The sequence below is a fragment of the Protomyctophum bolini genome (assembly GCF_963924005.1).
Source record: "Protomyctophum bolini genome assembly, chromosome: 2".
Taxonomy (NCBI): Eukaryota; Metazoa; Chordata; class Actinopteri; order Myctophiformes; family Myctophidae; genus Protomyctophum; species Protomyctophum bolini.
Genome location: NC_137863.1, coordinates 1,939,756 through 1,952,590, shown reverse-complemented (window position 1 = coordinate 1,952,590; position 12,835 = coordinate 1,939,756). Strand labels below are relative to the sequence as shown.

The 12,835-nt window shown below is 41.4% G+C and overlaps 2 protein-coding genes across 2 annotated transcripts in view; both read left to right on the top strand.

Annotated features, from left to right (window-relative positions):
- Positions 1 to 3,174: 3,174 nt before the first annotated feature.
- LOC308325661 (protein NLRC3-like) lies at positions 3,175 to 9,930 on the top strand (the record flags this gene model as incomplete). The annotated part of the gene is made up of 4 exons (XM_080778227.1): positions 3,175 to 3,231; positions 6,200 to 6,318; positions 6,505 to 8,311; positions 9,750 to 9,930. Exons 3-4 carry the CDS (start codon positions 6,573 to 6,575, stop codon positions 9,928 to 9,930), a joined length of 1,920 nt encoding a protein of 639 aa, XP_080634353.1. The 5' UTR covers positions 3,175 to 3,231; positions 6,200 to 6,318; positions 6,505 to 6,572.
- LOC308325643 (NACHT, LRR and PYD domains-containing protein 1-like) overlaps positions 6,573 to 12,835 on the top strand; it is a gene marked incomplete at both ends in the record, with an annotated part of 72,491 nt that continues 66,228 nt past the window's right edge. Inside the window, 3 exons of the mRNA XM_080778207.1 lie at positions 6,573 to 7,925; positions 7,956 to 8,044; positions 11,421 to 11,594. Of these exons, the coding sequence (XP_080634333.1) occupies positions 6,573 to 7,925; positions 7,956 to 8,044; positions 11,421 to 11,594 (1,616 nt within the window). The remainder of the gene's footprint in view (positions 7,926 to 7,955; positions 8,045 to 11,420; positions 11,595 to 12,835) is intronic.

The following is a 12,835-nucleotide window of genomic DNA, read 5'->3' as shown; positions in this document are numbered from 1 at the left end:
TTACAACAGGGTCCACCATGTTCAATTCATCAAAACATTTAGAGACGTACAAATAGACACTTCTATATTTATATAAATATTTCAATCAATAAAAATAAATAAAAAAATAGCTGGTCAAATGGCGCCATCATGTGGACAACCCAGGGCTAGGCAACTGCTCAATATGAGTGTCAAACCTGGAGTAAACACGTTTTTAATTCACTTCCTCTTCCTCAAACAACACTAAAACTCCACCCGTCTGTCTCCCAGCATACATTACACTGGTAGTGTAAATAGAGTACCTGCCTGAAGAAACGCCTGTTCATTCACCATTACACAACGGGAATATAAGTAGCATATTTAAAGTATTAAAGTTAATAGGCGTCGACGCAGGTATTAATTTCGTCCGTGGAATTGACGGTGGAATTGTTGGGAGACGAAGACAGGCAAGTTGAGACAACTGAACTGATCACTCTCTGGACGCCATTATCGGCCTCATCGATCGGGTAAGTGTTTTAATCACTTTATACTGGAACTACTGTCTGTACAGTTTTTACAGTGTTTATACAATGACATGATCAATTGATTTGTTTTGCAAAACAAATCAATTGATTTGTTTTTGTTTTGCAAAACAATATATTAATCAACAACCCCCGCGGGGGGGAGGGGAGGGGAGAGAGAGAGAGAGAGAGAGAGAGAGAGAGAGAGAGAGAGAGAGAGAGAGAGAGAGAGAGAGAGAGAGAGTGTGAGTTACACTTCTTAACACAATGTAAAAACTACACAAATATTAGAGAGGAGTTCTATCAAAAATTTGAAACAAATTTCCCAGAATTCCGAAGTATGACAGAAAGGGAAAGATTACCAGTCCTTCTGGGGGAACAGAAAGAATAATGTGCCGTTTTGGCTGCAAAATATGTCAATTCCTGTCACAGGAAAAGGGACAACCAGTAGGACACACATACAGGATGCCATGTTTTATTTTATGCACCACCTGCTTTATTTTATATTTATTTATTTTTTAATGTCATTGATATTATGTTGTTATATGTTGTTGTTTGTCATATCTGTGATTGTGTTTTGGCAACACTTGTAAAACGTCATGCCAATAAAGCCTGTTGAATTGAATTGAAGAGAGAGAGAGAGAGAGACTCGCATACACATACGTGACACATGACATAGGCCACCAAATGAATGAATGAATCTCTTGAGTCTGCATGTTCTCATTTTAGTTTCGATTGTGCAATTTGTGCCTATAGCCCTGGTCCAGGTTCCTAGCCCTGGTCCTAGCCCTGGTCCAGGTTCCTATAGCCCTGGTCCAGGTTCCTAGCCCTGGTCCAGGTTCCTAGCCCTGGTCCAGTGCTTACAGCCAGTCTCTCTCTGACGCCCTGTGGAAGTCCTTTCCGCAGCCCTCTGGTGATTTTCTCACTCCCGTGCGAGTGTTTACAATTCCCATCAAATAAACAAAACGACGTAACTACTCACCGACACAAAGCCTGCTAGACCTGACCACACCGCACACCCAAAACATCTGTTCGTGAGCTTGTAGAACCTATAATTATGTGTGTGCGCACTGTGCGGTGCGCGCTACTTTATTCTGGACGAACCACTTTACACTTGGACGTCGACAACGACTCAGTTTCCCCTGTATGAATATGATAATAATAATAATTATTATATTTATTACTGTATGAATATGAAAGACTATTGGCCCATTTAACATTGATTGGATGGCCACGGTGCCATTCTTTGCCTATAATGCCAAAATGAAAAGGCATAGGATATGCCAAAAGAATGCCTACCTGGGATTGTTTTAAATAGAACAAAAAGGGACAGTATGTGTCTCTGATGTCTTGGTAGCCTACAGTGGACAGTATGTGTCTCTGGTGTCTTGGTAGCCTACAGTGGACAGTATGTGTCTCTGATGTCTTGGTAGCCTACAGTGGACAGTATGTGTCTCTGATGTCTTGGTGGCCTACAGTGGACAGTATGTGTCTCTGGTGTCTTGGTAGCCTACAGTGGACAGTATGTGTCTCTGGTGTCTTGGTAGCCTACAGTGGACAGTATGTGTCTCTGGTGTCTTGGTAGCCTACAGTGGACAGTATGTGTCTCTGGTGTCTTGGTGGCCTACAGTGGACAGTATGTGTCTCTGGTGTCTTGGTGGCCTACAGTGGACAGTATGTGTCTCTGGTGTCTTGGTAGCCTACAGTGGACAGTATGTGTCTCTGATGTCTTGGTAGCCTACAGTGGACAGTATGTCGTCTTCTCAACTTTTTAAGTTAGAAACCGGCTGTAACACAACACCACCCCTGCTCCGGCTGTTCGTGTGTGTGGGCGTGTGGGCGTGTGTGCGTGCGTGCGTGTGTGTGGGCGTGTGGGCGTGTGTGTGTGTGGGCGTGTGCGCACATTGTGTATATCCCTGTAACACCGAGCGTTACAATAATGCAACATATTTTAATGAATTAATTAATATATTTAATGTAGGGTTTTTTTTGTCACCTAAACGTCATCATTGATGTTCATTGCAATGCCATTGGTCATGATATTTGCATATAAATACCCCCCCCCCACAGAGGCTGAAATTCACACAAATTAAAAATCTCTGGACATCTCTGAAACATGTTATATTTATTATAGTGAAAGATGTAAATTATTAATTTATTATTATTATTTGAATAATGATTATAAATGTGCATAACATTTCCTCTGATAAGTCCTAGTAGTAAAAAGTAGTTTTCTCTTAAAAAGTATCTATTGTTTTGCAAGTAGAAATCAATCCAGGCTTTACAGGGATATACAGCAAACATTGACTGTCTGGTGTATTGTGACTATGTGATCTTGACAGGTTTAATACAGAGCAGAGATGAGCTGCCGTGAGGAGAGAGAGGAGGAGGGAGCTGACAAACATCTCGTCCACAGAGCAGAGATGAGTCAGTGTGAGGAGAGAGAGGAGGAGGGAGCTGACAAACATCTCGTCCACAGAGCAGAGATGAGACGCCGTGAGGAGAGAGAGGAGGAGGGAGCTGACAAACATCTCGTCCACAGAGCAGAGATGAGACGCCGTGAGGAGAGAGAGGAGGAGGGAGCTGACGAACATCTCGTCCACAGAGCAGAGATGAGTCAGTGTGAGGAGAGAGAGGAGGAGGGAGCTGACAAACATCTCCTCCACAGAGCAGAGATGAGTCAGTGTGAGGAGAGAGAGGAGGAGGGAGCTGACAAACATCTCGTCCACAGAGCAGAGTCTCCACATACAAAGTATGTTAATCCTCCATTACTAGTATAAACCACAGTGTTACATTATGATGTCCCGCTAAAGTATTTAAATCCTGCTATACATATTATCTTACTTAAACTGTTACATTATTATTTATTTTTCCTAATGAATAAAAAATGATGCTACTTACAATTTGGTGGGTGCTCCTGATATTTCTCCGGTTCTCCTATAGACCGATTCCGTAGCGGGTCTCATGGTCGCAGCCTACGTATTTCCTGCAGGCGGACTCGACGTAGCTGCGGGGTTTAAACCCTCACCAGGCGCACCTCTTCCACTACAGTGAACGGCAGAGTGACTGATGTTACTTTACTCCTTTACCTGCTTTTTTACTAACACTAACATTACAAAGATGCCCAGAACATCGATATGAACCTGTGTGTAGTTTATGGCTGCTCCAACAGTAGTGGCAAAAACGGAATGTCTAATATCCACCGCGGTGGCTGAGACCAGAGCCATTGAGTAATGGTTGAGACGAAGCAGTGAAAGATACATAAGGCCAGTCTTACCCAATACCAAATCTTTCTGTTTTATTAACACAAGGCTGCTGTACTTTATACCTCATACTTTAAATGCTTAGTATGAGGTATAAAATACAGCAGCCTTGTGTTCATAAAACAGAAAGATTGGGTATTGGGTAAGACTGAAATTATGTATCTTTCAGGACCTTTCACTGCTTTGTCTCAACCATTACTCAATGGATCTGGTCTCAGCCACCGCAGTGGATATTTTGACATTCCGTATTTATTTATTTTTTATGTTGCTACACAGGTTCATCTCGATGTTCTGGACATCTTTGTAATGTTAGTGTTAGTAAAAAAGCAGGTAAAAGAGTAAAGTTTGAGGCAAACTAACATCAGTCACTCTGCCGTTCACTGTAGTGGAAGAGATGCGCCTGGTGAGGGTTTAAACCCCGCAGCTACGTCGAGTCCGCCTACAGGAAATACGTAGGCTGCGACCATGAAACCGCTACGGAATCGGTCTATAGGCCTACATTTTTAAAGTTAGTGATGAAGCTTTAAAAGTAAACTAGAGCAACACGGCAGAGAACAGACTATAGTAATGTTGTCTCAACACAGCAGAGAATAGACTATAGTAATGTTGTCTCAACACAGCAGAGAATAGACTATAGTAATGTTGTCTCAACACAGCAGAGAATAGACTATAGTAATGTTGTCTCAACACAGCAGAGAACAGACTATAGTAATGTTGTCTCAACACAGCAGAGAATAGACTATAGTAATGTTGTCTCAACACCTCTCCAACACAGCAGAGAATAGACTATAGTAATGTTGTCTCAACACAGCAGAGAATAGACTATAGTAATGTTGTCTCAACACAGCAGAGAATAGACTATAGTAATGTTGTCTCAACACAGCAGAGAATAGACTATAGTAATGTTGTCTCAACACCTCTCCAACACAGCAGAGAATAGACTATAGTAATGTTGTCTCAACACAGCAGAGAATAGACTATAGTAATGTTGTCTCAACACCTCTCCAACACAGCAGAGAATAGACTATAGTAATGTTGTCTCAACACAGCAGAGAATAGACTATAGTAATGTTGTCTCAACACCTCTCCAACACAGCAGAGAATAGACTATAGTAATGTTGTCTCAACACAGCAGAGAATAGACTATAGTAATGTTGTCTCAACACCTCTCCAACACAGCAGAGAATAGACTATAGTAATGTTGTCTCAACACAGCAGAGAATAGACTATAGTAATGTTGTCTCAACACAGCAGAGAATAGACTATAGTAATGTTGTCTCAACACCTCTCCAACACAGCAGAGAATAGACTATAGTAATGTTGTCTCAACACCTCTCCAACACAGCAGAGAATAGACCATAGTAATGTTGTCTCAACACCTCTCCAACACAGCAGAGAATAGACCATAGTAATGTTGTCTCAACACCTCTCCAACACAGCAGAGAATAGACCATAGTAATGTTGTCTCAACACCTCTCCAACACCACACCAAGCTCCAGAAGGACTTGGACAATGGCTTTCTTTACAGGGTACTGGGCTGAGATCCTCTGAGGTGAAGGAAGATTCTCAGACCAGCCCCTCTGACTAGACAATGTGTCTCACCCCACTAACCATCAAATTAGCACGGTGGCCAAACTTACATAGCCTAGTTATTATGAATATATATATATATATATATATATATAGTGAAGATATGACACACACACACACACACACACACACACACACACACACACACACACACACACACACACACACACACACACACACACACACAGGATAATTGGCAGTATAATCTGCATACACTATGCACTACACTTTATGAATGTGTGTAGATCAATCATTCAAAACCCACAACATACGGTAGAGGCTCTTTCTAGGGAAAACAAACAAAGAGGAAAGATATCACAATCCCTTACGATAAAAAATATATATACATTAAAGTCAAAAGCTTCATCCCTTTCCACTGAGAAACACGTTAGCAACATTATCAACAAACTTTCAATTTCCTTACATCATAATAAAATAAATGATGCATGAGATGTTGACACAACAACACAAAGAAGCAGGACTTACAAAGAAACACAGCCAAGTTTTAAGCACGACTATTCACAGCTTCTTGTTTACAATCTGCTACCATCAACATGTATTCTATTCACAGCTTCTTGTTTACAATCTGCAACCATCAACATGTATTCTTAATCATCTTGACATAAACTCATGAAAGAATATATACTGCATCAACAATGTGCTTATGTGTGTATCTGAAAATCTACAATGAAAGTAAAGCATTTTTACCATCAAGATCTCTTTAAAGAAACCCCACAAACGCAGTGTAACCCTTGACCCCCAGAAAATGGCACTCTTAAAGTAACAGATTTACATAGAACTGCAGGCATATTTGCCACAGGGTTACATGTAGGTACATTATAATAAATGTTGTGTTCATGTCCACAGCGTTGTGACTGAGCAGAACCCTGGACTGAAGACACCCAGTCAAACCACACCTGGACTGAAGACACCCAGTCAAACCACACCTGGACTGAAGACACCCAGTCAAACCACACCTGGACAAGGTAAAATATGCTAATACATTGGATGTTCTAACTATTGTCTGTATCAACAATTATATTCAAGTGCAAATAATGAAGCTAAACAACTTTAAACTCTGGGAAAAAATCAACTGGTAGCCTATTGTGTTGTAAAATTGTGCCGTAAAGGTCTATAGTTATAATAAAACATACATTTTCTTCTCATTTCAGATGATTTGAATGATTATAAGGTCAGTTTGAAGGTCAGTTTGGACAGTCTTGATGGAGTGAAAAACCACATGACGGAAGAGTCTGGAGACTCCTTCACCAGCACCTACTCAGAGCTCTACATCTCAGCGGGACAGAGTGAAGGGGTTAATAGCCAACATGAGGTGATACAGCTTGAGAGAACTTCCAACATGAAGACCTTCCATGACGATGCAATCGACTGCTGTAAAGTCTTTAAGATCATCCTCCCTGGCAGAGAGGAACCCAGCCAAACAGTTCTGACCAATGGCATCGCTGGCATCGGAAAAACATTCTCTGCGCGCAAGTTTGCTCTGGACTGGGCAAGAGGTTTGGAGAATCAAGATATAGATCTCCTGGTTCCCTTTTCATTCCGGGAGCTGAACTTGGTCAGAGATAAGCAGTACAGTCTTCTCAACCTGATCCATGATTTCCACCCAACGTTAAAGAAGGTCACAGCAGAGCAGCTCGCTGCCTGGAAAGTTTGCTTCATCTTCGATGGCCTCGATGAAAGCAGGTCTCCGTTGCACTTCGACACAAATGAAATCATCTCTGATGTCACAGTGACATCATCGGTGGATGCTCTGTTGACAAACCTCATCAAGAGGAATCTGCTCCCCTCGGCCCTCCTCTGGATAACCACCAGACCCGCAGCAGCCAATCGGATCCCTCCTGCATGTGTTGACATGGTGACAGAAGTGCGAGGGTTCACAGACCCCCAGAAGGAGAAGTACTTCAGGAAGAGATTCAGTGAAGAGAAGCTGGCCGACAGAGTCCTCTCACACTTGAAGACATGGAGGAGCCTCCACATCATGTGTTACATCCCACTCTTCTGTTGGATCATTGCTACCGTTCTGCTGGACATGTTGAGGACACACACCACGATAGGACAGCTGCCCAAGACCCTGACTGAGATGTGCTGCCACTTCCTGTTGGTTCAGACAAACACGAAGAAGCAGAAGTATGACGGGACTCATGATGTGAACAAGAAAGACAAAGAAAAGGGGACTCAACAGCAGCTCACTAAGACTGACAGGGATGTTCTTCTGAAGCTGGGCAAGCTGGCGTTTAAACACCTGAAGAAAAGTAGCATCGTGTTCGACCAAGAAGACCTGGAAGAGTGTGGTCTTGATGTGAAAGACGCCGCGCTGTACTCAGGAGTGTGCACACAGATCTTCAAAACAGAGAGTGTGCTGTTCCAGAAAACGGTCTACAGCTTTGTTCATCTGGTCATCCAGGAGTTTCTGGCTGCAGTCTACCTGTTCCACTGTTTCACACAGAAGAACATGGAGGTCTTGAAGACATTCCTGGGAGATAAATACAACAGTAACGGCTCCCTCTCAGACTTCCTGGAAGCTGCCGTGGAAAAATCCCTGGAAAGCAAAAATGGCCACCTGGACCTCTTAGTCCGCTTCCTTCATGGCCTCTCACTGCAGTCCAACCAGAGTCTGTTAGGAGACCTGCTGGGTCAGACAGAGAACAGTCCAGAGGAGATCCAGAAAGCCATCCAGAACCTGAAGAATATGTTAACTTATGCCTCTCCTGACAGATGTATCAACATCTTCCACTGTCTGATGGAGATGAACGACCACTTATTACATCAGGAGATCCAACAGTTCCTGAAGTCAGAGAACAGAACAGAGGAACTGTCTGAGACCCAGTGTTCAGCTCTGGCCGTTATGCTGCAGATGTCAGAGGAGGTTCTGGAGGAGTTGGACCTGGACAAATACAACGCATCAGAGGACGGGCGATTGAGACTGGTCCCAGCTGTGAGGAACTGCAGAAAGGCTCGGTTAGTAGTTAACACATTGACTTGACTGCCAATCACGTCATGTTACGTCCATAGGCGGACTTTGAACTTGACGCCAGGGGGTGCAACTGCTTGGCGAGCGACTTTTTTAACCTTTATTTTAATATTTTAGCGTTTTTTCAATGCCCTAACCCCTAAAAATGAGTTATTTAGGTAGTACAGCAGCTCACACACATACACACATGCACTACAGCCGTACAGCGAGTCATCATATCATGATAAGAGAGATGATTACAAACTACAGTCAGAAGCCATAAGTCAAGTTAAAAAAATAATAATAAGAAGAAAAACCCCCTTTTTTTTTTTTTTTTTGCCAGGGGGTGCAGTGCACCCCCTGCACCCCCCCTAAATCCGCCCATGGTTACGTCGCATCGAATCCATGGCTTGACTGCCAAGCACGCAGTATTGTGTCCTATGGTCTTTACAGTGGATTAGTATAGATGGCGCTCTTCATCAACGTACTGTATGAATGATGCTAGGTTGCTAGGCAACAGATAAAACCAGAAATGAACCAGAAGTGAAAGTCTGCCTCCCGTCCACCTCAATTTAAACAGGAATGTGCTTTGGATAAAAGTGATACATAAATGCACCATTTACAATGACGCAGCATTTTATACAGCCGGTTCCATGTTTTCCCAATCTCAACCCTGTCTGCATGCACAGGACTGCTTCAATGTCAACCCTGTCTGCATGCACAGGACTGCTTCAATGTCAACCCTGTCTGCATGCACAGGACTGCTTCAATGTCAACCCTGTCTGCATGCACAGGACTGCTTCAATGTCAACCCTGTCTGCATGCACAGGACTGCTTCAATGTCAACCCTGTCTGCATGCACAGGACTGCTTCAATGTCAACCCTGTCTGCATGCACAGGACTGCTTCAATGTCAACCCTGTCTGCATGCACAGGACTGCTTCAATGTCAACCCCTGTCTGCATGCACAGGACTGCTTCGATGTCAACCCTGTCTGCATGCACAGGACTGCTTCAATGTCAACCCTGTCTGCATGCACAGGACTGCTTCAATGTCAACCCTGTCTGCATGCACAGGACTGCTTCAATGTCTTCACAATAAAAGCATTCACAAGTTGGCCCATAATTAAGACAAGGAAAAGGATTAAGAATTCTGTGGCATTACACAGCAATCTTGTCCAAAATATAAAACAAATATATAATATGGAATTAATTTGGTTAATCGTAATGGAGAAATTGTAAAAGTTGTAACTTTATTAATCCCATGTCGCGAGACATGGCCAAACCATCCCTGGGGGTCCCCGGCCAAAAAGGTTGAGAACCCCTGGTCTATTCCACAATACTGTTTATGTCTGGATAACTAGATAGGAGATGTTCCAGTTAACTTCCATGACAGTGAACTAGGTATCATTTGTATTGATAATCTCTTATTTAATCTGCATTTACAGACTTGTTGGCTGTGAACTCAGTAAGACAGGTGTTGAAGCTGTGTCTTCAGCTCTCAGCTCTAATCCTTCCCATTTGAGAGAACTGGACCTCAGTGAAAACGACCTGCGGGACTCAAGACTAGTGAAGCTGCTCTGTGCTTCACTGAAGAGCCCACACTGTAGACTGGAAGTTCTAAAGTAAGATACATTTACCACTTTTATTATGATCACTTCTGTTTTATTATGTACTGTATTATGTGAATATAATATGAATGCTGTGGTGAGAATGTATTAACCCATTTTGGGCGGGAACCCTTTTTGGTGTTAGCATTATGTTATGCTTTAGCTATTGAAAAATAGCAGATCTACAAGCTCGTAGCGAGCCACCGAGTGTCGCGCTACGAGCTTGTAGGTCTGCTATTTTTGAAAAATCAAAGAACGACTGACATAGAAACATAGCTTTTTCAGAAAGCTGTCGGGATGTAGAAGACATTTTTAGAATCTGATCTCAGGTCAAAATAAGCTTGATGGTGAGACATGGTAGGTGAATAGGGGAAAAAAGTGAACTAATAGCTATCACAATGAAACTTCTCCAGTTGATTAATTATATTAAGACTAAGATATTTTGTATTACTGAAATGATATGTTTAAATATGCAAATTAGGCATTATATGTGCTAATTTGCATACATTCCGGGACGATAAATCTGAAGATCGGATAAAGCCAGGTTCAAAAGTATGGTTTAATTTTGTTGACATATTAGAGACAAAGACAATTAGGGGATTTTCGATATCTCTAATTATCACTCCACAAATCAGAAAATAGTGTCAACAGGCATAAAAAAAAACACATTTTTGCCATGTTTTAGGAATAAAATGTGATGTAAATCAGGCTGTGAATGAGAAATCAACAAACCCTTCTGTAAGTTCCTGCAGAATATAGTTATGAATAAGACTGTAAAGTTTTGTGTATGTGACTGTGTAGGTGTATGTGAGTGCAACTGAAGTGGAGATTCTTTGTCCCAGGTATGAGGAAAACTCATTTTGAGAAAAACGGCCTTTAAAGATTTGTATTGTAAAATTCCGAAACGTTTTATTTGAAGCCACTATTATGAGACAAAATATCTCATCCAAACCTTGGCATCAACGTATTATGCCATATATCATTAGAAAGGTCTGGACCTCGAGCTGACTGTGGTTGGATCCAAATATGGTCACTTCCTTTGTACCAACAACCAATCATGAAAATAGATAGGGTGGATTTTCACCCAGCAAAACGAGCTGTCATTGGCTAAAATAAACTACTAAAATAAACATCTAAATCTGTATTTTGAATGTTTAGGAAGCAAAATAGCACAAAATTTAAAAATCATGAATTCACTTGCCATGTCTCGCCTTAAATGCTTGTTCCAACCCGTCACTTATGTTCTTAGTTGGCCGCTAAAATAAATAACATCTGAGAGGTTATGATCTTCTTTTTCATAATATTGGGGGAAATCAAACTAACATTCAGTCTTCATATTCTTTGATATCTAAATTGTTATCTTCCTGTTATTCTGTGCTGTCATGGTGTTGTCTATTCCACACTCTAAATACTAGATAACTAGATTTGTTCCAGTTAACTTCCATGACAGTGAACTATAGGTATCATTCATTTTGTATTGATAATCTCTTATTTAATCTGCATTTACAGACTTGCTGGCTGTAAACTCAGTAAGACAGATGTTGAAGCTGTGTCTTCAGCTCTCAGCTCTAATCCTTCCCATTTGAGAGAACTGGACCTCAGTGAAAACGACCTGCGGGACTCAGGACTAGTGGAGCTCTGTGCTTCACTGAAGAGCCCACACTGTGGACTGGAAGTTCTAAAGTAAGATACATTTACCACTTTTATTATGATCACTTCTGTTTTATTATGTACTGTATTATGTGAATATAATATGAATGCTGAATGTATTCATAAGCTTGATGGTGAGACATGGTAGGTGAATAGGGGAAAAAAGTGAACTAATAGCTATCACAATGAAACTTCTCCAGTTGATTAATTATATTAAGACTAACATTTTTTGTATTACAAGTTTTCTGAAATGATATGTTTAAATATGCAAATTAGGCATTATATGTGCTAATTTGCATACATTCCGGGACAATAAATCTGAAGATAAGATAAAGCCAGGTTCAAAAGTATGGTTTCATTTTGTTGACATATTAGAGACAAAGACAATTATCACTGTTTTATTGTGTACTGTATTATGTTAATATAATATGAATGCTGTGGTGAGAATGTATTAATAAGCTTGATATCATGGTAACCCAAGCCTATGTGCCTGAGTAGACGTTAAAATTACCCCAAACATGTTTCAAAGTGTAAAATCTCTTTAAGGCGAAGGTATCGGCTACTTCATCATATAACAGCGTTTCTCACAACGCGTTGAGGAGTTTGTAGATCTGCTATTTTTGTCTTGCAACCCGCTGTAGCTACGCCACAGTTATCAAGTTTCTTAACCCATTCTGACCTGAGATCAGATTCTAAAAATGTCTTCTACATCCTGACAGTTTTCATTCTGACCTGAGATCAGATTCTAAAAATGTGTTCTGCATCCTGACAGTTTTCATTCTGACCTGAGATCAGATTCTAAAAATGTCTATGTCAGTCGCTCTTCGATTTAAAAAAAATGGCAGACCTACAAGCTCGTAGCGCGCCACTCGGTGGCGCGCTATGAGCTTGTAGATCTGTTATTTTTCAATAGCTAAAGCACGACACGATGCTAACACCAAAATGGGTTCCCGCCCAAAATGGGTTAATAATATGTCCACGAAAAATCCGATATTTTATAATTATAAAAAAACTGTGAATTAAACATTTATTAATGAATTCATTCATTTATTTATGTATGTTTTAATCTGGTGTTTCAGACTGGCTCACTGCTTCCTGTCAGAGAGATGCTGTGAAGCTCTGGCCTCAGCTGTAAGCTCTAATCCCTCCCTAAGAGAGTTGGACCTGAGCCTCAACGTGGTGAATGATTCAGTTCTGGAGAACTGCAAGTGAGTAGACTTGGGCTGTGTCCATGTTGGACAGTGCAGTGTTTCCCTTAACAGTGTATCTCTGAC